We start from the raw sequence: 22,910 nt of genomic DNA, 5'->3' as shown, positions 1-22,910 counted from the left end.
TGTGCTCTAAGTGTAAAAGCACATCATATTTCAAGGACTTAGTATGACAAATGTAATGTGAGAGATTACATTAACATTTTTACATTGACTACTTATTGAAAAATATTTTGAATGTTTGGTTAAATAAAATATATTCATAAAATTTATTTCACCTGTTTTTGTTTTTTAATGTGACTACAAGAAACTGTAAAATTAGACATATGGCTTGTATTATTTTCATTGGGCAGCAATGTCCTAGAGGGCGATCTTTGGTGCGCATCAGGTGGTTAAATGTCACCCTGTTACGACTTGTTTTAAACCACAGTAGCAACCTCTTTGCTGGTATCAGGGCCCCAAACCCAAGGACCAGCCCTTCCTGCTTAAGTTCTGGGAAATGGTCAGAAACCACAGCACAACCACCCCACACCCCATGTCTCCAGAAGATCCATCCTATAGCCTTTAGAGCTAGAGGTGGTTTAACCTTCAGAGTTCCCTGTGAGAGCCAGAAAATTGATCTCCTGAGTTAGGCATTAGGGCAGAGAACCGCTTTCCCAGGCTGGCAGCTATCACTGGGGTGGCTTGTGGTTTGACTTACAGTGTAGGCAGGAAGGGGCTTTAGGTGGGAGGGGCACTGTTTGTATCTGGTGGCCTCTCTCCTTTCTGAGCTTACTTTTAACTGTTTAGGCCACTGGGTTTCTGCTTTAGGGGCTCATTACTCAGGATCCACCTTCTTGGGGCTATACTCCACTCTTACCTATGGCTATTATCCCCTCTGATCTGGTATTTCTCGCCCCATTTCCCCTAGTCACAGACCTAGATTCGAACTCCCTCTCTCACGGTTTACTAGCCATGTGACAATTTACTCTAAGCCTCAGTTTTCTTATCTGGAGACAATGATATTCCCTACTTCAAAGGGCTGTAGGGAAGATAAAATGAGGGAATCCATACAAAATATATAACAGCACCTAGTTCAGAGTTGGTATTCAATATGTTTGAGCTATTGCTGATATTGTTCTTTTAATTCTTATTTTTTGTTTCTTTTTCTTTTAATTCAAAGTAATTTTTTTCCAATCTGTCCACCTAAGTGATCTGTAAATGAGAATTATGAATGTCTAGGATTGGTTGGGCTTTTTAAAGTACCCACATATGAGAACAGCATCATCACAGGGAGAGCACCAAGTAGAAGAGATATCCTGAGTGTCCTGGGAGGGTTGTTTAAATGCCATTGACAAGGGTACTTTCCATAGTGCCACCTTATGGAGAGATAGCACTATCAAAGGCAATTTGTTTACCCTACCTCCCCAGCCCTCCAAATGGGTCAAAGCTCTAGTTGGGCTAGGTCCATGGGGAGTGGCACCCTATGAGCACCTATAATTGGGGGTAGCTGCCCCTGTGCAGACCCCTCTGCTAGGGCAGTACAAGACCAGAAGTCTACTCAGATGACTTCTCGCTTGTCCTCCTTTACACCCTTTGCTTAGATGTTGAATTTCAAGGCTTTCTGGGAAATAAAAGCAGTTCCTCTTTACAGAAAACTCTGGAATTTCTCATATATCAAGATCTCTATATTCCCAGAGAGATCAAAATGCTCCTCCTAGCTCAGACTTCATTCTCTGAAAGGTAATGGATGTGCTTTCAGAGTGAGTCCTTCCAGAGGCTTGTCCTCAGTCTTGTGCATGGTTCCCAGAGAGGAATTCCAGGCCAAATCATAGAGAAATCTGCCTATGGAGAGCCAGTCTCATTTCCACCTCCACACAGAGCAACTCCTGAATAGAGGACGTTTCAAGGCCATTGCTAGCCCTTGAATGTGATGATTATTTTAGAAACACAGTGAGTTTTCTTTTTTCTGCTTAGTGTTCACACCACACTTATCACCCTCACACTTGGTTGCTTATAAAAGTCCCAACTATTTTTAGGGAGAATATTTATTATTCTCATTTATAGACTCAAAGGGCTGAAAGAAGAGTGAAATGTTATTTCTGAACATAGCCTGTTGGACAATGAGGCTCTACAGTCTGGTCAGCCCAAGCAGGAACCATCTGGCATTGTCAGGAGGCAGAAAAGGTGTGGCTTTCTCTTTTGTGTGTCCTAGGTCAAGGGATAAATCAATGCCTTCCCAATGTAATTTAATGCCCTTATCACCCTGTAGGACCCTGAGCAGCCATTTGCTTAGGGAAGGAGACAAGGAGAGACTTTGTGGTCATTGGCTAGAGCAATACTTAAATATCAGCAGTAGGGTCACCAAAGAAAAGGGTCAACCTGATCATTCTGCCCCTTTCCTTCCTTTAAAAGATTTTCCCTGGGATCCTTGGGTGGCTCAGCGGTTTAGCACTTGCCTTCGGCCTGGGGCATGATCCTGGAGTCCTGGGATCAAGTCCCACAATCAGGCTTCCTGCATGGAGCCTGCTTCTCCCTCTGCCTGTGTCTCTCTGCCTCTTTCTCTCTCGAATAAATAAATAAAATCTTTTAAAAAAATAAAAAAATAAAAAAAAATAAAAAATAAAAGATTTTCTCTCCCATTACTGCTGCTTTAGCCTCAAGTAGATTCTCTCTTTTAGAAAGCAGATGCTGGACCCAGTATTGATTGGTTCCTGCCTTCCAAAGGGCTACCAAGACCAGGTATGCATTGGGTATGGATTGGGCTGGCGAGGGGTGGAGAGTGACAGGAACCTGCTGCCAGTGCCGGTCTTTCATTCCTGGGTTGCAGGAAATGCTGAGGATAGGGATGTGCTGCTTGAATTTATCAATCTTGACTTTCACATTCTCTGCTAACCGCCTGGGTGCAGGTACATCAGCTAGGGTCTTGGTCAATTTATATATTGTTCTCCACATATTCCCTATTTCCTCTGCAATCTCCTCAGCATTCAGCAAAAAGAGGGGTCCTGAAATAGAAAACATGGGGTGAGGGAAGGGTCAGACAATCGAGTGGTTATTAGTCACGTACACTTCTAACTCTGTGCAATGAGAATTGTGCCTGTGAGTATGGATATTGGAACAGGCACAGGCTTTGGAGTTGGATCTGGAACTGAAACATCTCCTTAGCTAATGAAACCCTGAGCATGTTTTCTTGAACCCTTCTAAACCCTCAACAGTATCACCTATGATACAGGGGTAATAATGGACACTCTGGAATGTGATTGTGAACATTAAGTGAGCTAAGTGGCTAATACAATGTCTGGCGTGTAATGCAAGTGCAGTTAAGGAACTGACTGTTGGGATGCCTGGGTGGCTCAGTGGTTGAGCGTCTGCCTTTGGCTCAGGGCATGATCTAGGTCCAGGGATCAAGTCCCGCATTGGGCTCCCTGCCTATGTCTCTGCCTCTCTCTGTCTCTCATGAATAAATAAAATAAAAAATCTTAAAAAAAGGAATTGATTGTTAACAGTGGTGTGGATACTATTATAGAGGCAGTAAAGGTGTTCCACAAATGCTGTGAAATATTGACAATTGGGGGATGACAGCTCTGGCAATTTTTATGTAAGTTTGAAATTATCTTAAGATTTTTTATAAACAAAGAATGACCTCTCATTTTAAAAAACATGCTCCAAGACTTTTCTTCATAGGGAACCTATAGCATTTGGGTTTCACATTCAGTCAAAATCCTTCCATGCTGCTGCTTTCTTCCCCTTGGACATTTCAAACAGGTATTAACTCTTGCATCATGATGTTGCAAATTTACTCAGAAGTACTTTTCTTTCATGGATACTGAGACTAAATAAAGCTTTATTAATTTTACATGCTTAATCAGCCAGACATTTTTGAGGTGAGTAGTTAAAAACTAAAACTTTTTGAACAGAAGAAATGTATGCAGTATCCAGGGAATATATAAAAGTAATAATATATCATGTCCATCAGGGGTTTTCATGGGAATGTAAGGCTGGTTTAATATTTGAAAAATCAGACAATATAATAAACCATATTTGCAGTCTAAAAAAAGAAAATCACATGATAATATCAATTGATGTGGAAAAACATTTGACAAAATTCAGTATCCATTCATGATAAAAACCTCTAAACCAACTAGGAATAGAAAAGAGCTTACTCAGCTCAATAAGGGGCATTTATGAAAAACCTATACTACGATTAGACTCTATATTGGAACTTTGTACAGCTTTTTACATGTCACTCATACTTCAATAAAGTGCTTTTAAAAAACCAAACCAAACCAAGCCAAACCCGTAATAGTTAATGGTGAAAGATGTAATACTTTTTCCCTAAGATGAGGAACAAGGCAAGGATTTTCACTCTAACAATTCCTAATCCATATCATACTTAAAGTCCTTGACAATACAACGAGGCATGAAAAACAAATAGGAGGCATACAGCCTGGAAAACAAGAAATAAAATGTCTTAGTTTTCCAGATGACATGACTATTTATATAGATGATCCAAGAAATCTAAAGAATAGCAATAAGTAGGTCGCCTGGGTGGCTCAGTTAGCTGAGCACTGGATTCTTGATTTCAGTGCAGGTCATGACCTTGGGGTTGTAGAACTCTGAATTGGGCTCAGTGGGGAGTCTGCTTGAGGATTCTCTCCCTTCTTTCTGTCCCTACCCCTGCTCATATGTGTGTGTGTGTGTGTGTGTGTGTGTGTGCCTGCACTCTCACTCTCAAAAAAATAAATCTTAAAAAAAATAAAGTACAGTGGTAACAAAATCTTTGCTAGTGAGCAAAAACGTTGTAACAGAAATAGGAAGACATCTGATAGGTTCATTAGTAGACCGAACACAGATGAAAGAATCTTTGAGCTTAAGGATATATCATTAGAAACTTCCAAAATTAAAAAAAAAAAAAAAGATGGGGGAAAAATTGGAACAGAATGGCTAAGAACTGTGGGATAACTACAAAAGATATGACACACAAGTAATGGAAATAACAGAGGGAGAATGAAGAGAATGGAACAGAAAAAATATTTGAAGAATAAGACTGAGAATATTCCCCAAATTAATGTCGGCCACCAAGCCACAGATCCAGGATTAATGCCAAAAACTACACTTAGATATATTCAAGCTGTAGAAAATCAAAGTTAAAGAAAAAACTTTAAAACAGCCAGAGGGTAGGGGGAACCACCATACTTAGGGGAGCAAAGATAAGCATTACATTCCCTTTTTCCTCAGAAACCATACAAACAAGAATAGAGTGGAATGAGAGAAGAAAAACCCCACCAACCTTAAAGTTCTGTGTTCTGAGAAATTATCCTTCTAGAGTGAAGGAGCAAAAAATACTTTTTCAGACAAACAAATTGAGAGAATTTGTTGCCAGTAGACCTATGTTGCAAGAAATGTTACAAGAAGTTTTTTTTTTTTTTTTAAAGATTTTATTTATTTATTCATGAGAGATACAGAGAGGCAGAAACATAGGCAGAGGGAGAAGCAGGCTCCCTGCAGCGGCCTGATGCAGGACTCAATCCCCAGGACCCTGGGATCATGACCTGAAGCAAAGGCAGACATTCAACCACTGAGCCACTCAGGTGCCCCTGTTACAAGAAGTTCTTGAAAAGAAGGAAAAGGATTTGTCAGAAACTCAGACTTACATAAAGAAAGGAAGAGCATTAGAGAAGGAAAAGTGAAGGCAAAATAAATATTTTTATTTTCCCTATTCTTAGCTGATCTAACAGTTAAGTTTGTTCAAGATAATAAAAGCAACAATATATTTGATGATTACAGTTTATATACAGATGAAATGAATAACAGAAATGATACAACAGATGGAAGAGAGGAATTAGGGATACTTTACTATTATAAGACATTTTTTTAAAAGATTTTACTTATTTACTCATGAGAGACACAGAGAGGCAGAGACATAGGCAGTGGGAGAAACAGGCTCCACGCAGGGAGCCCGACGTGGGACTCGATCTAGGGTCTTCAGGATCCCGCCCTGGGCTGAGGGCAGCACTAAACCGCTGATCCACCCAGGCTGCCCTACAAGACATTTTTTATTTTTATTTTTTAAAGATTTTATTTATCTATTCTTCATAGAGACACACACACAGAGAGAGAGAGGCAGAGACACAGGCAGAGGGAGAAGCAGGCGCCATGCAGAGAGCCCGACCTGGGACTCGATCCAGGGTCTCCAGGATCACGCCCTGGGCTGCAGGCGGCGCTAAACCGCTGCACCACGGGGGCTGCCCAAGACATTTTTTTAAACAAAGTTATATGTAAACCTTAAATATAGCCCAGCAATCTACTCCTGAGCATTTACCCCAGAGGAATGAAAACTTATGTCAACATGAAAATGCAGGCATGAATGTTTATAGCAGCTATTCATAAGAGCCTGAAACTGGTAATAGCCCAAATATCTACCAATGGGTAAGTGGGTAAATGAGCTGGTATATCCACGCAATAGAATACTACCCCAAGCATAAAAGGGAAGGACCTATGGTTATAACTAATAACTTGAATGAATCTCAAAGTAGTATGCAGTGTGAAAGAAGCACTTTCAAAAGGTTATACACTGTATCATTCTACTTACAAAACAATTTCAAAAAGACAAAACTATAGTAACAGTGAAGAGCTCCACAGTTCCAGGTCTTTTGGCTGGGGGTAGAGTGACTACAAAGGGGGCAGTATGAGAAATTTTATTGAAGTGATGAAACTTGTTTTGTTTTGTTTTTTAAGATTTTATTTATTTATTCATGAGAGACACAGAGAGAGGCAGAGACACAGGCAGAGGGAGAAGCAGGCTCCATGCAGGGAGCCCAACATGGGACTCAATCTTGGGACTCCAGGATCTTGCTCTGGGCCAAAGGTGGCGCTAAACTGCTGAGCCACCTGGGCTGTCCAACTTCTGCTTTCTCATTGTGGTGAATCTATATATGTGTTAACATTTAGAACTATATGCCAGAATGTTCTTTCTGCTGTTATGAATTTAAAATTAAAAATTTAGGGACACCTAGGTAGCTCAGTAGTTGAGCATCTGCCTTTGGCTCAGGGCATGACCCTGGAGCCCTGGGATCAAGTCCCACATTGGGTTCCCCACAGGGAGCCTGCTTCTCCCTCTGCCTATGTCTCTGCCTCTCTCTGTGTGTCTCTCATGAATAAATAAGATCTTTAAAAAAAATAAAGCTTAAAGGTAAAGCTTTAAAAAATTAAATTAAATTAAATTAAAAAAAATAAATAAAATTAAATTAAAAAATAAAGCTTAAGGTAAACTATAAATATTTCCTTAACACCATAAAAATTTTGTATCGCAAACCAACAAAAAGCAATCATGTTTAAAGGTGACACTCTGTAAAAGCTCCCATTACAATTAGGAATAAGACAAAGGGGCCCCTTATTAGCACTGTTTATTTTGGAGGTGCTAATCAGCACAGAACAGTGAATAAAAAAGGGGGTATACAAATAAGGTAAAATATTAGAATTGTCCAGATATGATTGATTACATGGAAAAATTAAGAGCATCTGTGAAAAATGAAAAAATTTTAAGTGAAAAAGAAAAATACCAATTCAAATATTAAATCAGCCAAATAAATAAATAAATAAATAAATTGGCAAAAATAGTTTTCAAAGCTATTATTTCCCAGATTTGTTAAGGGTGTGAGGAATGGGCACTCTTAGTACTGCTAGAAGGGTACTTTTAAAATTTATTTATTTATTTATTTATTTATTTTTATTATTTATGATAGTCACAGAGAGAGAGAGAGAAAGAGGCAGAGACACAGGCAGAGGGAGAAGCAGGCTCCATGCACCGGGAGCCTGACGTGGGATTCGATCCCGGGTCTCCAGGATCGGGCCCTGGGCCAAAGACAGGCGCTAAACCGCTGCACCACCCAGGGATCCCGGTACCTTTAAAATTTAAAACATAACTTTTCTAGAAGACAGTAACAACAACAACAAAAACAGTTTTTAAACTCCTAATAGGGCAGCCCCGGTGGCTCAGTGGTTTAGTGCTGCCTTCACCCCAGGGCCCGATTCTGGAGACCCAGGATTGAGTCCTGTGTTGGGCTTCCTGCATGGAGCCTGCTTCTGCCTCTGCCTGTGTCTCTGCCTCTCCCTCTCTCTGTGTCTCTCATGAATAAATAAATTCTTAAAAAAAAAAAAAAAAAAGGTTTGGTACTTACTTTTTTTTTTTTTTTTTTTTTTACTATGTATATATAAACATTTAATGATAGCTTATTTTGAAAAAGTGTTTTTTAAAAAATGAATGCAACTCAATACTCAAATAGTGTTGAGTTCTCCTTCCCCAACTTGCAGGTAGAGTCATGTAGTATAGGGTTGGTACTTCAAAAAAAATAAATAAACTCCTAATAATTTTCATCACATGACTTTTGATCTAGCTATTTCACTTTCAGGAACTTCTCCTAAGAAAATGATCATAGTTGCATCTATTAAACGGGCAACAAAGACGTTCATCACAGTTGTGCTCATTTAACATTGAAGCAATGGAAACAAACTGTGGGCTCAGCTCTAAGGATCTTGGAGTTTGTCCTCTGCTTATGTACACTCTCCCCAGGTGACATCATTCATTGTAATCTACAATCAATTATTTCCCAATATAAATCACCCTCCCCAGACATATAACTTAACTTCAGGCTGATATATTCAACTGCTGATTAATATTCCCATTTGGGTGTCTGCAGAAAAAACCGATGGGTCTTTTTTTCCCAGCAAATTTGTTACTTCTCTTGTTTAGTGACGGCAATATTCACCAAATTGCCTGGGCTCATAATCTGGGAGTCCCCCAGTTTCTTCCCTCTCCTTCCCTGCCCCCTGCCCCATATCAGATCAATCCTGATAAGTCCAGATAAGTCCTGTTGACTCTACCTCCTCCATTTCTCCCTAGCCTCCAGGATCTAGAGAAAAAGTAGTAGTTTACAGATGTCTATGGCACTCTGGTCTTTCTTAAAGCAGCACAGTGGTGGAAATGCCATCTTCTCCCCGCCATCTGCCTCTTTGCAATCCATGGCTCTGGTTGGCTGCCTCTTCTATTTTTACCCTGGTGACAGGTCTGGCTCTTCAATTCCTATTTACTATCATTATCACATCACAAAAATTTGACTGTGTGGCTGTGTTAATCCAGAGTATAACAATATGATGAAAAGTCTAGCTTAAATCTGAAGTCCAAACCCTATTCTAGAACTGGCTGGGTTGGATCCACTACCCCATCAGCCACCATGTCCCAGTAGACTAAGCCCAAAGCATACCATTCATCCACTCCTCTGACTTGATGCTAAACTCATATGCCGTCAGCCATAGCTGCTCATAAGGCACTTTGTTGATCATCAAGGCTTGCAGGAGAGGGAAGGTACTCTTCTCCTTTTCCAACAGTTCCTCCTCTTTATTGATCAACTGCAGGGCAAAAGGGGATGCTGTTTAATTGGGTGGGTGGGTGGTTTTCTGAACCCTAGAAGACACCATGGCAAATTTCTCAGTGCTTTGAAAGACAAGTTGAGGAAGATGTTCATTCATCCAGAGAGTAAGAGAGGAAAATAAGACATAGGCTCAAATAAGAAGGTCCTTCTGCTACCTCTGAGGGCTGTGACAGCTAAGATTTAGCTGGATGAAACTCTAGGATAAATTGCTGCTTGCTCCATCATCTTTGATCCCACTCTACCATATCCATTTCCCCATTTTCACAATTTTCATATGTATGTTAGCTGTTTACATGATGCTGCCCCTTTTTATGCTGACTTACCTCAACAATAAGAGCTTTAAGGGTTAAAGAACTCACTAGTTGACCTTCAGGGAAATTTATTTAGCCTCTCCAAGCCTTAGTTCTCCTATTGAAATAGAGATAAATGGGGATGATAACAGTACCTACCCCAAAGGTTTGTGATGGGTATTAAGTGATATATCATATATGAAGCCCTTTGAATATTGTCAAGCACATAATAAATACTCAATGTATGAGAGCAACTATTCTACTGTAATTGTTTCTTTTTTTTTTTTTTCTGTAATTGTTTCTTTGTGTACTCAATGCCTAACAAAAAAGCTGCCATAATGTAGGGGTGTAGAAAAAGATAGTTGAAAGCACCAATGAATGAACTGGTCAATCCACCAATCAATACTATTCACCTGACAGGTAATGTTAAGAAAATACAAAACTGAGAAGCAGACTCAACAGGACAGGACAATCATAAGTCTCCAGCCCCAGACGCCAAGACTCCAAACCTCAAATTCCACCAGTGCTTGATCTAGGTTCTTTGAAAGCTCGTGAAGCTTTTCAACATTGTTCTTCATTTCTTCTGTGGTCATCACTTCACGTTTCCTAAACCCTTCTAGTTCCTTGTTGTAGCCTTCAAGTTTCGACCCAAATTCTGAGCACCTAAAAGTAAAGGACAGCCCCATCACATTTGAACTTTCCACTTTTGATTTTCAAAGTATCAGCAATTGCCCATCCATATTCAAGCCTGGGGAGAATGTGATCTTCTAATGCATTTTATATATATTATCCTACACATATATATAATATATATTTATATATATTTTCTATATATAGATAATATCCTTATTTATCTACTTATTATCCTACATATATAAATATATATATAAAACTTATTATCCTACCTCCCAGAGATGTCTGCTGTGACCCTATTGGCAGTTAAACATTTCCAGATGTTTACCTGTACAGGTAAATATGTATGTGTGTATATATATGAACTCTATATATACCTATTCCATACACACATCATACTTAAAATGTGTGTATATACATATTATTTAGTCATCCATTAGATACTTATTGTTGAGGGCTTCATACATTTGAAGGACTGCTCTAGGCATCAGGGAGACATTTGTGATATATACTATTAAGATCCCTATCCTTGTATTTTAGTTTGGGGAAACCTAGATAAGAAACATATGGATTACAAAATCAATGCCCAGAAATCAATGGCATTTCTATACACTAACAATGAGACTGAAGAAAGAGAAATTAAGGAGTCAATCCCATTTACAATTGCACCCAACAGCATAAGATACCTAGGAATAAACCTAACCAAAGAGGTAAAGGATCTATACCCTAAAAACTATAGAACACTTCTGAAAGAAATTGAGGAAGACACAAAGAGATAGAAAAATATTCCATGCTCATGGATTGGCAGAATTAATATTGTGAAAATGTCAATGTTACCCAGGGCAATTTACACGTTTAATGCAATCCCTATCAAAATACCATGGACTTTCTTCAGAGAGTTAGGACAAATTATTTTAAGATTTGTGTGGAATCAGAAAAGACCCTGAATAGCCAGGGGAATTTTAAAAAAGAAAACCATATCTGGGGGCATCACAATGCCAGATTTCAGGTTGTACTACAAAGCTGTGGTCATCAAGACAGTGTGGTACTGGCACAAAAACAGACACATAGATCAATGGAACAGAATAGAGAACCCAGAAGTGGACCCTGAACTTTATGGTCAACTAATATTCGATAAAGGAGGAAAGACTATCCATTGGAAGAAAGACAGTCTCTTCAATAGATGGTGCTGGGAAAATTGGACATCCACATGCAGAAGAATGAAACTAGACCATTCTCTTTCACCATACACAAAGATAAACTCAAAATGGGTGAAAGATCTAAATGTGAGACAAGAGTCCATCAAAATCCTAGAGGAGAACACAAGCAACACCCTCTTTGAACTCGGCCACAGTAACTTCTTGCAAGATACATCCACGAAGGCAAAAGAAAAAAAGCAAAAATGAACTATTGGGACTTCATCAAGATAAGAAGCTTTTACACAGCAAAGGATACAGTCAACAAAACTAAAAGACAACTTACAGAATGGGAGAAGATATTTGCAAATGACGTATCAGATAAAGGGCTAGTTTCCAAGATCTATAAAGAACTTATTAAACTCAACACCAAAGAAACAAACAATCCAATCATGAAATGGGCAAAAGACATGAACAAAAATCTCACAGAGGAAGACATAGACATGGCCAACATGCACATGAGAAAATGCTCTGCATCACTTGCCATCAGGGAAATACAAATCAAAACCACAATGAGATACCACCTCACACCAGTGAGAATGGGGAACATTAACAAGGCAGGAAACCACAAATGTTGGAGAGGATGCGGAGAAAAGGGAACCCTCCTGCACTGTTGGTGGGAATGTGAACTGGTGCAGCCACTCTGGAAAACTGTGGAGGTTCCTCAAAGAGTTAAAAATAGACCTGCCCTACGACCCAGCAATTGCACTGTTGGGGATTTACCCCAAAGATACAGATGCAATGAAACACCGGGACACCTGCACCCCGATGTTTCTAGCAGCAATGTCCACAATAGCCAAACTGTGGAAGGAGCCTCGGTGTCCATCGAAAGATGAATGGATAAAGAAGATGTGGTTTATGTATACAATGGAATATTACTCAGCCATTAGAAACGACAAATACCCACCATTTGCTTCAACGTGGATGGAACTAGAAGGTATTATGCTGAGTGAAGTAAGTCAATCGGAGAAGGACAAACAGTGTATGTTCTCATTCATTTGGGGAATATAAATAATAGTGAAAGGGAATATAAGGGAAGGGAGAAGAAATGTGTGGGAAATATTAGAAAAGGAGACAGGACATAAAGACTCCTAACTCTGGGAAATGAACTAGGGGTGGTGGAAGGGGAGGAGGGCGGGGGGTGGGGGTGAGTGGGTGACGGGCACTGAGGGGGGCACTTGACGGGATGAGCACTGGGTGTTATTCTGTATGTTGGTAAACTGAACACCAATAAAAAATTAATTTATTAAAAAAAAAGACTCCTAACTCTGGGAAACGAACTAGGGGTGGTGGAAGGGGAGGAGGGCGGGTGTGGGGGTGAATGGGTGATGGGCACTGAGGGGGGCACTTGACAGGATGAACACTGGGTGTTATTCTGTATGTTGGCAAATTGAACACCAATAAAAAATAAATTTATTATAAAAAAAAGAAACATGGATTGATGAATGGGTGGGTGAGTGGATAGATGGATGGATAAATTCATACATAGATAAATATAAGATGAAGTATTTCTGATAGACATAAAAACTGAAAAAAATAAAACAGGGCAGAGTGCCTAGTGGGTGGAAGTAGAGGGCTTTTTAGCTAGAATGATCAGGGAAGATCTTTTTTACAACAGAGAAGGTCACACATTTAATTCTCCCTTTTTCTAACAAGGTAGACTATATTATATAGTGTTATGCTATAATTGCTTAGCACATTATAGTTTCCAAAGCACTTTCATGTCCACAATATATACATATGTATATATTTCATACAATAATACAGTAATTAGTAAATAGGAGGCACTCAGGAAACTAGGTTGAGTAAGTCCCAAAATGTATTTGAGGGACTACCTGGAGTCTGAGGGAGGATAACTTAGGGATTTAAAAATGGTGGATTGGTCAGAATTCTGGCATGAAATGGAATTCATTCCAGTGTTCAAAGAGAGGCTTTAATGAAGGGACTGTCTACACAGGTAAGATATGGGTAGCTTCCGAGGGAAGCCACTATGACCTCTAGGGCCAAAGGAGCAGTGGGAACGGAAACCATGGAGAAGCAAGAATTGTCATCCAGGAGGGATGAAGCTACTGCCAGAGCTCCAGGGCTAAACAGTGAGGGAAAGGAGAAAAAGTCATCACTCTCCAAACTCCTGAGCCTCTCTGCTGGTGGAGCCCTGTCTGGATCCAACAGACAAGGGAGACAGAGGCTAGACTATGGGTGTCAGCTGACTAGGCACTAAGTGGACAGAGGAGGAAGAAGGTGTAAGAAGGAATTGAGGGTTGGGTGTGGGGATTAGAAAATGGGGAATAATTAGTGCCAAAGCAAAAAATTAATGTGGCTGGTAAAATAGGTCAAGTTTCTTTCTTTCTTTTTAAGTTCTATATATTTGATAATAAATTTGGATTAAGAGAGAGCAAGAGCAAGGAGAGGGAGAAACAGATTTCCCACTGAGCAGGGAGCCCCATGATGTGGGGCTTGATCCGAAGGACACTGAGATCATGACCTGAGCCCAAGGCAGATGCTCAACTGACTGAGCCACCCAGGTGCCTGGTCAAGTTTCTTAGAGAGGTAATGGAGTTGCTTTCACAGAAGACAAATTAAATGAACATTGCTCAGCCCCCCTCACATACTGTTCTCAAGATTAATGCAAAAATGATGGATGTGAGGTTTAAGCATTCAGTAAAGAGAGGGCTGAGCCCAGGGCTTCGGATTTCTCCTGGAGCCCCTCCTCTGCTAAATTCTGCTATGGAGAGTGGAAGAACCAGTAGGTGTCATCAGGGTGAGAGTTGCCCCTCCAAGAGCAGATAGCCAGTGTTCTTCTCCTCTCATCATAAATGACAGTTCCCATTTCTCCCAGAGTCACCCCTTACTCCTCTGAACTTTAACAACACTTATTGATTCTAAGTAGTGTGACAGCACTGCTCCAAAAGTATACTTGCAAGGCTGTGGTTTATCAGTGAAGCATTTTTTCTCCCCAAAGAAGTCATCAATCAAGGTATGAAGGTAGCAGACAGCTTTTGAATTCCTACCATGTGCTAGGTACCACTCAGGCACAATCTCAGGTCATCTCACTTCATCCTTTTGCACAATGAGAACTCTCACAAAAAGCTATGATCTGAGATGGGCTCAGTTATCCAATTTTCCAGATGAGGACACTGAGGCTCAAAAAGATAAAAAAATCCTGTTCATCTAACCTACAAATCAGTTCCATGATGGAGGCTGTACATAAGGGGACATGGGGTAAATGGGGACACTGTACTTTCTCAATTTTGTTGTGAATTTAAGACTGTTCCAAGAAATAAATTTATTTTATTTCATCTAACCTGCAAATCAGTTCCATGATGGAGGCTGTACATAAGGGGACATGGGGTAAATGGGGACACTGTACTTTCTCAATTTTGTTGTGAATTTAAGACTGTTCCAAGAAATAAATTTATTTTATTTTATTTTATTATTTTTTAAAATTTTATTTATTTTATTAATTAAAAATATCAGTAGCACCCATTTGGCTAAAATTTCTGGGTAGAGAGAGAAGAAGGTTGCTGGAAGTGTGTACACACACACACTTTTGTTGTTGCTGTTGTTTTTTTTTTTCTGGATAGCAGACCTAAGCCATATTTTGAAGGCAACGGATAAATAGTTTTCTCCTTCAGTCCAAACTCCATTCTGTGTAGAAATCCCTGCTTTTATCTACTCGTTTCCTTTCTTGTGAGTATTTACAGGGATTGTAAGATCCAAAGTTAGGCTGGGGGCCATTCATGTATGAAGGGGATAGTAACTGGTAGGACCCTACTGTTCATAAACCTAGTGTTACAAGCTGGGATGGCCATGAATGCATGTATGTCTTTGCCATCTACGTGGTTCTTGACCCACTTCACTTGACATTGTTTGATTTTTCAGTAGGTCTGTATTTTCTCTGCCCCTGGATCAAAATTTTTATTTAGTGTGCAAACACATTTAACATGTCTGGAATACAGCACAGCACATAGTAAAAATCTGTAAAAAAAAAATCCTAGTTGAATTGACAGATAATGAATGAATAAATTATATAGCCACATTAGTACTGAACAAAACCAGCTGCCAAACAGGCAATCTCTCAGCCTCCTACCATGCCTCTATGATCCCTGTCTTGCTATCTCACAAATCTGTGATCTCTAATGTAAGGGGGATGATTTTGCTATTATTATTGTGAGGCCATTATGCCATGCCACTATTTTTGTCTTTTTCTCTCTGCACTGCCAAATTCCAATTGTTCAAGGCAGGGAGGGAAGGCACTGGCAGGGTCACTACAGTGAATGAAGCAGGCTTAAAGAGAACATCCCTCAGTGGGAAACGAAAGAAAATTTTCTCTACCAGTTGTTTCCAGCCTTCGCCCACGCATTGCTGTGGGGGGGCTCTGAGCAGAACCAGGAACCTACAGCGTGTTATCCAGTGGGTATCATTTCTAAAACAATCTCACACTCTTCCTGTACCTTTTAATGAGGTCCATCTCAGCCTGATCCCTCTTGCTAAGGAGCAAGTTTCGGCTGTTTTCAAAGATATCTTCAATCTGGTCTGGCCAGAGGAACAGAGTGCTGTTCAACTTGATATCCTCTTCTGCAAAACACATACAGTCAGCTCCAGGACACTCTTCAGCATAGGTCAACATGCAGGGAGTTAATTCAGCAGAACAAAAGGTCAACAGAAGTGGGTGAGGGGGTGGCAACGAATGGATGGGCCCATTATGGATGAATGATAACCAACATTTATGGAGCACTTACCAAATGCCAGGCTAGAAAGGCAATGGTATTGTCATCCTTGTTTTTGCAGATGGAAAACAAAGGTTAGCCAAGTAGTCAAGATCACACTGCTAGAAGGTGGCAGGGACGACTTCAGTCCCAGGTCTAACAAACTCCAAAGCTGATGTTCTAACCATTGTGCTTCACTGCGTTCCCAGGCTAGGTTTGGGTAGAGTAGGAACCCGGGCTCATGTTCTGATTCTCCTCTTTAAACTGTCACCATCTGAGTCCCAGTCTCCCTTTTGGTTAAATGTCAGTAATAAAATCAGTGCCAGATCCCCTGCTCATCCTAAGACTCTGGTCAGCTGAAATATCCTGGGTTCCCTCTGTACCCTTGGGAACTTAGGAAGCAAAGGTCCAGTGTGTGTTCACATGGTCAAGGGCACAGCTCATGAATATGTGGGTTGACAGGCATTGCTTTCCACTCCCAGTCCCCATCTCTCCATCCCATCACTCTTCCCCACAAACACCATGAATACCAGGTAATTCACAGATGGAAGAAGGATCTGAAAACTTAGCTTGTGGACACTGTATCAGTTTTTCCTTCAGAACCTGGTCCCTACAAAACTCTACCTTGGCCCAATAAGCCTTGAAGGGGCCCTAGCCATTTCTTTCCTTTTAAGATATACAGGAGCATGAAGGAAAGTGCCCTGGCCTCTCCTCAAAGGTGGAATTGCATTAAAATTATAGATGAAATAAATCTATCCATTTATAAAGGGACTCTGCATTTGGAAGTGATTTTTTCAGAAACACCAGACACAGATATCAAGAAAGGCACCTAAGAACTCATCAAGTCCCTAGATATTTCTTCTTTTAGCTTAACAATAAGATCCCTTTTGTTTGATTCAAATTTCTTTGTGTAAGAGTGTGGAAATTAGTGCCTTTAATAATATGGGGATGCTTGAAAAGCAGGTCTCCCAAAACTGACATTTAGTGGTGGGATTACTAACTCTCCTTCCTGACTCCTTATTTCTAAAAATATAAATATACATTTGCAATAGGTCTACAGGGTGTTGGACTTACGGGGTAGGTCTGCATAATCCATCAAGAACTCTAACCGTTCAACTGCATCTCTAAGTTGCCTCCTGAGTTTGAACACGGTGACATTACTGGATTTCTTTAAGAATTCAATGAGGAATACCAGCTCCTCAGTGTTGGCAGGAATCTCACTGACTTTGTCTGCGATGATATTGTACTGATTACAAATGCTACAGGGAAAGAAAGAGCCACCATCACCATTATCACCTAAAATTACTTTCTTATAAAATCTATTATGCTAAACAGGCATGATTCTTATTTGTCGACTAGAATAATGGTTTCCAACTTTTCTCTACCTGCAAATCCATGATGGGTAATATTTACATGCACACCACACTCAATAATAAAAACAGTAGTAAAGGAAATAATATCTCATGGGTTTACTATGTCCTATGCCCCATTCTAATCACTGAATATATATTGGCTCATTTAATCTTCACAACATTCTAAGGGGTAGGGATGATTATCAACATTTTAGAATGGAAGAAAGTAAGGCTGAATAACTTTATCCAAAGCAACATGGTGTGGAGGTATCAGAGACAAGATGTGAACTTGGTTCAATCAGTTCCAAAGCTTGTACTCTTAATAAATGTACCATGGGTAGAATCCAGATTTAGACAAAAACAACATGAATACACCATCACTACCACCACCAATAGTGACTCCTTGAATTTTATGTTGAAGTAGAGCACTAAATTAATTGGTAATCACTACTCTTCACAGTATGTCAGCAAATTTATCCTCATGTGCTAGGAGTAGTTCCTAGATGATAAAGAGAAACTGACATTCAGCCACTGGATCTAACTGCCCATTTCCCAAACACAAGACTATGAAAAAGGGTACTACTATAAGGATAATTCAAATTTATACAAAAGCCAATAATGACTATCATCAGTATTTTAATTATAATTAAGAACAAATTATCTGCAATACATCCATGCCTAGCACAGAGTGGCCTTCAAGAACTGTTAGCAAATTGCTCTCACAGTGTTTGTTATTAGTCTGATCATTACACTGATCATTACCTGTTGATGTTCATAAATTACAGATAAAAACCACTCCTCTCAATATTGAGGTCCTCAATATTCTTTTATTTTGTTTTTATTTTTTAATTGAAGTATCAAGTCCCTAGATATTTGAGTATCTAGTCCCTAGACAATCAATAATTCTTCTTAATTAAGGAGACCTCACCATAATGAAGCTAATTTTATCAAACTGAAGAAAAAAGGATTAAAACATCTTTGCAGATGCTGCCAAGACTTTAGAAATGAATTTTTATGTAATTTAGAAGATTTCTGCAGAGAAAAATTAACTACTGCACAACATAGGTTCAATACTATAGACTAGAAGTATTTTTCCAGTTCTTGGACTCTGAGCTACATTACATGTTGTTTCTTTGTATTTTGGCACTTACCAAATGCCAGGTTGGCATCTTACTTGGGTATCTTACTGTTGGGTATCTTACTGTCAGCTTAGGCTACCACAACAATATCACAGACTGGATGACCTAAACAACAGAAAATTATTTTTTCACAGTTCTGGAGGCTGGGAAGTCCAAGATCAACGTACCAACTAATTTGGTTCCTGGTGAGGGCTTTCTTGCTGGCTTGCAGACAGCTGCCTTTCTCACTGTGACCTCATGTGGTAGAGGGGGAAAGAGTTCTGGTGTCTCTTCCTCTTCTTATTAGGGCAATAGCTCTATTGGATTAGGGCTTCATTCTTGTGACCTCATTTAACCTCATCATCTCCTTATAGGCCATGGTTTCAAATAGTCACTAGACACTAAGGCTTTGCTGTAGACTGAATGTGTCAAGTCCCTGAGGGCAGAGAAGATATCCCCCTTAATTATTCCCAGAAGCCAGTGCCTTGCTGGCACAGAGCAGGCACCTTCTGAGTACTTAGATAAATGAAATCTAGTCTGTTATAACAGCTGAGTGACTGCTCCTGCTAGTGAAGGGCTCTGTGATGTCTCAGGAACACATTGGCTGAACTGGACCAGAACCCAAGACAGCAGGGTAGCTAGGAGGGGTACAGAACAAAGAAGGACAGTTCAGTCAACAGCAAATATGGTTACATGATTGAGTTGCAGTTAGTGTGAAGTGGGAAGCAGGGATGAGTATAACTTTCAGGAGCAGCAAATAAAATTGTCCTTGCATATCCCTTTATGCTCTTTCCTCCTTCCAACTGTCTAGGATGTCAACATTGAGAATGACCTTGAAAGCTACATGTTAAAGATGTAAAGTCACCATATGCTTGAATTTCTGGATGTACATAGTAGGTCTCCCCCACCAATCTGGAGCTACCCTGAGAAGAAATAAAACTTCCGGGGATCCCTGGGTGGCTCAGCAGTTTAGTGCCTGCCTTCGGCCCAGGGTGCGATCCTGGAGACCTGGGATCGAGTCCCATGTCGGGCTCCTGGCATGGAGCCTGCTTCTCCCTCCTCCTGTGTCTCTGCCTCTCTCTCTCTCTATGTCTATCATAAATAAATAAATAAATAAATAGATAAATAAATAAATAAATCTTTAAAAAAAAGAAATAAAACTTCCTTTTTTATGGTGAAAAAATTTAGATTTATAGCTGGCTGGATTCAGTTTAGGTGATCTCAATTTTGTTGGCAACATCCAAAGCATCAGTCAGGAGCCAGTCGAACATATGCTTTCTTCTCTTCATCAGGCCTGATCAAGGTGTTGACCTTGGCCACATCAGTGTCATAGAGCTTCTTCACAGCCTGTTTGATCTGGTGCTTATTGGCTTTGACATCCACAATGAATACAAGTGTGTTGTTGTCTTCTATTTTCTTCATGGCTGGCTCAGTAGTCAGGGGGAACTTGATGATGGCATAGTGATCAAGCTTGTTTCTCCTGAGGGCGCTCTTTTGAGGATATTTGGGCTGCCTTCAGAGAGGCAGGGTCTTGGGTCATTGGAATGTAGGTGATCTACGGATCTTCTTTTTTTTGTGACTGTGCATGCCTTTCAGCACCACTTTCTTAGCTTTCAAAGTTTCAGCTTTGGGAGGGGCAGGGGCTTTTTTCTTCACCTTTGGTGCCATCTTCATGAAAGGACAGAAATAAAACTTCTATAGTGTTCAGTCATAACATTTTAAAAAAGACTTTACTTATTTATTTGAGAGAGCACGAGTAGGGGGGCAGAGAGAGGGAGAAGCAGACTCCCCACTGAGCAGGAAGCCTGATATGGGCTCGATCCCAGGATCCTGGGATTATGACCTGAACTGAAGGTAGATGCTTAACTGACTGAGCCACCCAGGTGTGCCTTAGTCATGACATCTTAAGTCTATTCGTTACAGCATCTAGTCTAGCCTAACATAGGTGGAGCTTCTTAGTCTAAGAGACTCTTACCTGATGAAACTCCATCCTTCCTCCCTTTTGTATGAGAATTCAGAGGATAAATAGTATGTGGCTACTAGTTATCAGCTTCTTGCAAAGGCCCAGAAGGGTGGTAGCAAACCCAATACCCGTTAGATTCTCTAAAAGGTCCTCAATATAGGTCATTGATAGGAGGCATCTGACCAACAGAACACCTTAATATTCAGGGATAAGCTGAGGACAAAAAACCTTGCTTTCTACATATAGAGATGATGTTATTTAAAATGTAAAAGGCCAGAGGTCCCATAAGCACAGGGCTATTCTCTCGTGTAGGAGATGGCATAAAGGAGACTAATAAATCTTGATTAATCTGTGGCTTCTCTCTACCTGCTGTCATTATTTGGATAACAGTTCTCACATTGAAGGAAACAAGCAGCTGGACCATAAGGATAATTTTATGTGAATCTATGCAGGTCCTTGAATTTTTGGTCAATATTCCAGGTCCTTGCTTTAGCAGCCTTAAACCCATGTACCTGTAGTGGGTATGAATGGCATGCCCACTTTCTTACCAATGTACTCCAAAGTGTCCTCCTTTCCTTTATGTGCAGAGTACCCCACATTCTAGGGTACATGTAGTCACTGGCAACAGTAAGGCACCCCACTCCCAGCAATGACAGGACAATGAAGTGGCAAGGACAGAGTTTGGGATGAGAAGACAAAATTCAAACCCATTTGCTTAGGAAAGCGAATTTTTCTTTCTGGGCCTCATTTTCTCCTCCACTCAGTAAGGGACCTTATATCAGTCTTACCTACTTGTGGGGTGGTTGAGAAAGCCAAATGAGTCAGAGTCACCATTTTTAAGGCAGGAAGAAAGAAGCTCAGCCACCAACCTGGGGTTTCCACATCCTTAGAAATCCTTGGGTTCATAAGGAGACCTTCATTTTCACTTATATCTAAAAGGTCTATGGAAATTATATTGATGAAGGAACTTTTTTTTTAAGATTTTATTTATTCATGAGAGACAGAGAGAGAGAAAGAGAGAGAGAGAGGCAGAGACACTGGCAGAGGGAGAAGCAGGCTCCATGCACCGGGAGCCCGATGTGGGATTCGATCCCGGGTTTCCAGGATCGCGCCCTGGGCCAAAGGCAGGCGCCAAACCGCTGCACCACCCAGGGATCCCCTGAAGGAACTTATTTTGATGAAGATGGATGCACTGACCAGCCAAGGCACCATGTTGCTTTCACTTAACATGAACAAAAGAACTACTGCTTACAAAATAAATTTTCTTTGAAGCTCAAACTTCCCAAAGAAAGTGTCCTACTAGATTGAAGTAGTTCTACGTCCTGGTCCCAAATTTTTATTCTATAGGCAGACACTGAAGATCCAAGAGGTGAAGTCAGAGGACACACAGCTAGTAAATGGAAGGTCTTAGATTCAAAACCAAATCTTCTGGCACTCAAACCAGGAATCCTCTCATTTCATCACTCTATGAGAAAGCTGAATGTGGTGAGTTGTGGTGGTGGAAAGTATGGACTTTGGGGTCAAAATAAACTAGGTTAAGCCCTGTAATGTGCCACTTGCTAACCTCTCAGGAGTCTCAGTTTTTTCACTAGCATAATGGAGAGAATAGTAAACCATCTTTTGGGGTTGTTGTAAAGATTAGATGATCTTGATTAGATATAGATCTTGATTAGATCTATAGTGTTCAGAATGCTTATACAGTGCCCAGACTGTTTCCAGACATGTGCTGGAAAAATGGTAGGTTATTATTATCTCAAATTTGCTCATGAGGTTCTGAAATGTATTCTGTAAACTTAAGGTACTAGAAAATGCTAAAATTTTATATATTTATATATATAATATTGTTATAATATTAATATGTTGTATTATTCATTATATATATAATATAATACAATCCCTCAACATACAACATATGTTGTATGTTGAGGGATAATACAACATATAATAATACAACATATAACAATATTAGTAGTGGCCGTGCTTACTAAATTGTCTTAGTCTACAGTTAAGAGCACTCTGGAGAGCTAGAATAACATGGATTAATCATTTTGCAACTTTCATATAGTTATACCATGGCATTTGGTCCAGGGCTACATAAAATACCCAAGTCAGGCTGGTGTCACATGGGCCAGGATCTTTGAGGTAACTGGAAAGGGAGAAACCACTTCCCCCTCTGGATGGAAACCTGGGAGGTATAAGCATGGAGCTGCTAGGTCCTCGACTGGAGAGTGCCAGTCAGAGAATGAAGGCTGAGTAGAGGGAGACAGGCTATATCCCTAATTGCAGTGTGGGGGGCCTGAATCTAGCAATTTCTGAACTTTTCAACACATGAGCCCCAGACACCCCTTTTCACTTTAGCCAGTCT

The 22,910-nt window shown here is 40.2% G+C and overlaps 1 protein-coding gene across 1 annotated transcript in view; it reads right to left on the bottom strand.

The window, feature by feature from the left end:
• The window catches only part of DNAH3 (dynein axonemal heavy chain 3), a 167,261-nt gene that overhangs the window by 115,718 nt on the left and 28,633 nt on the right, over nucleotides 1-22,910 (bottom strand). The window contains exons 14-18 of the mRNA XM_041749430.1: nucleotides 17,187-17,371; nucleotides 15,858-15,981; nucleotides 10,084-10,237; nucleotides 9,117-9,261; nucleotides 2,647-2,858 (exon numbers count right to left, since the gene is read on the bottom strand). Coding sequence (XP_041605364.1) covers nucleotides 2,647-2,858; nucleotides 9,117-9,261; nucleotides 10,084-10,237; nucleotides 15,858-15,981; nucleotides 17,187-17,371 — 820 coding nt within the window. The remainder of the gene's footprint in view (nucleotides 1-2,646; nucleotides 2,859-9,116; nucleotides 9,262-10,083; nucleotides 10,238-15,857; nucleotides 15,982-17,186; nucleotides 17,372-22,910) is intronic.

This window comes from Vulpes lagopus, chromosome 3, assembly GCF_018345385.1.
Source record: "Vulpes lagopus strain Blue_001 chromosome 3, ASM1834538v1, whole genome shotgun sequence".
In the NCBI taxonomy this organism is placed as follows: Eukaryota; Metazoa; Chordata; class Mammalia; order Carnivora; family Canidae; genus Vulpes; species Vulpes lagopus.
This window is presented reverse-complemented; position numbering and strand designations above follow the sequence as displayed.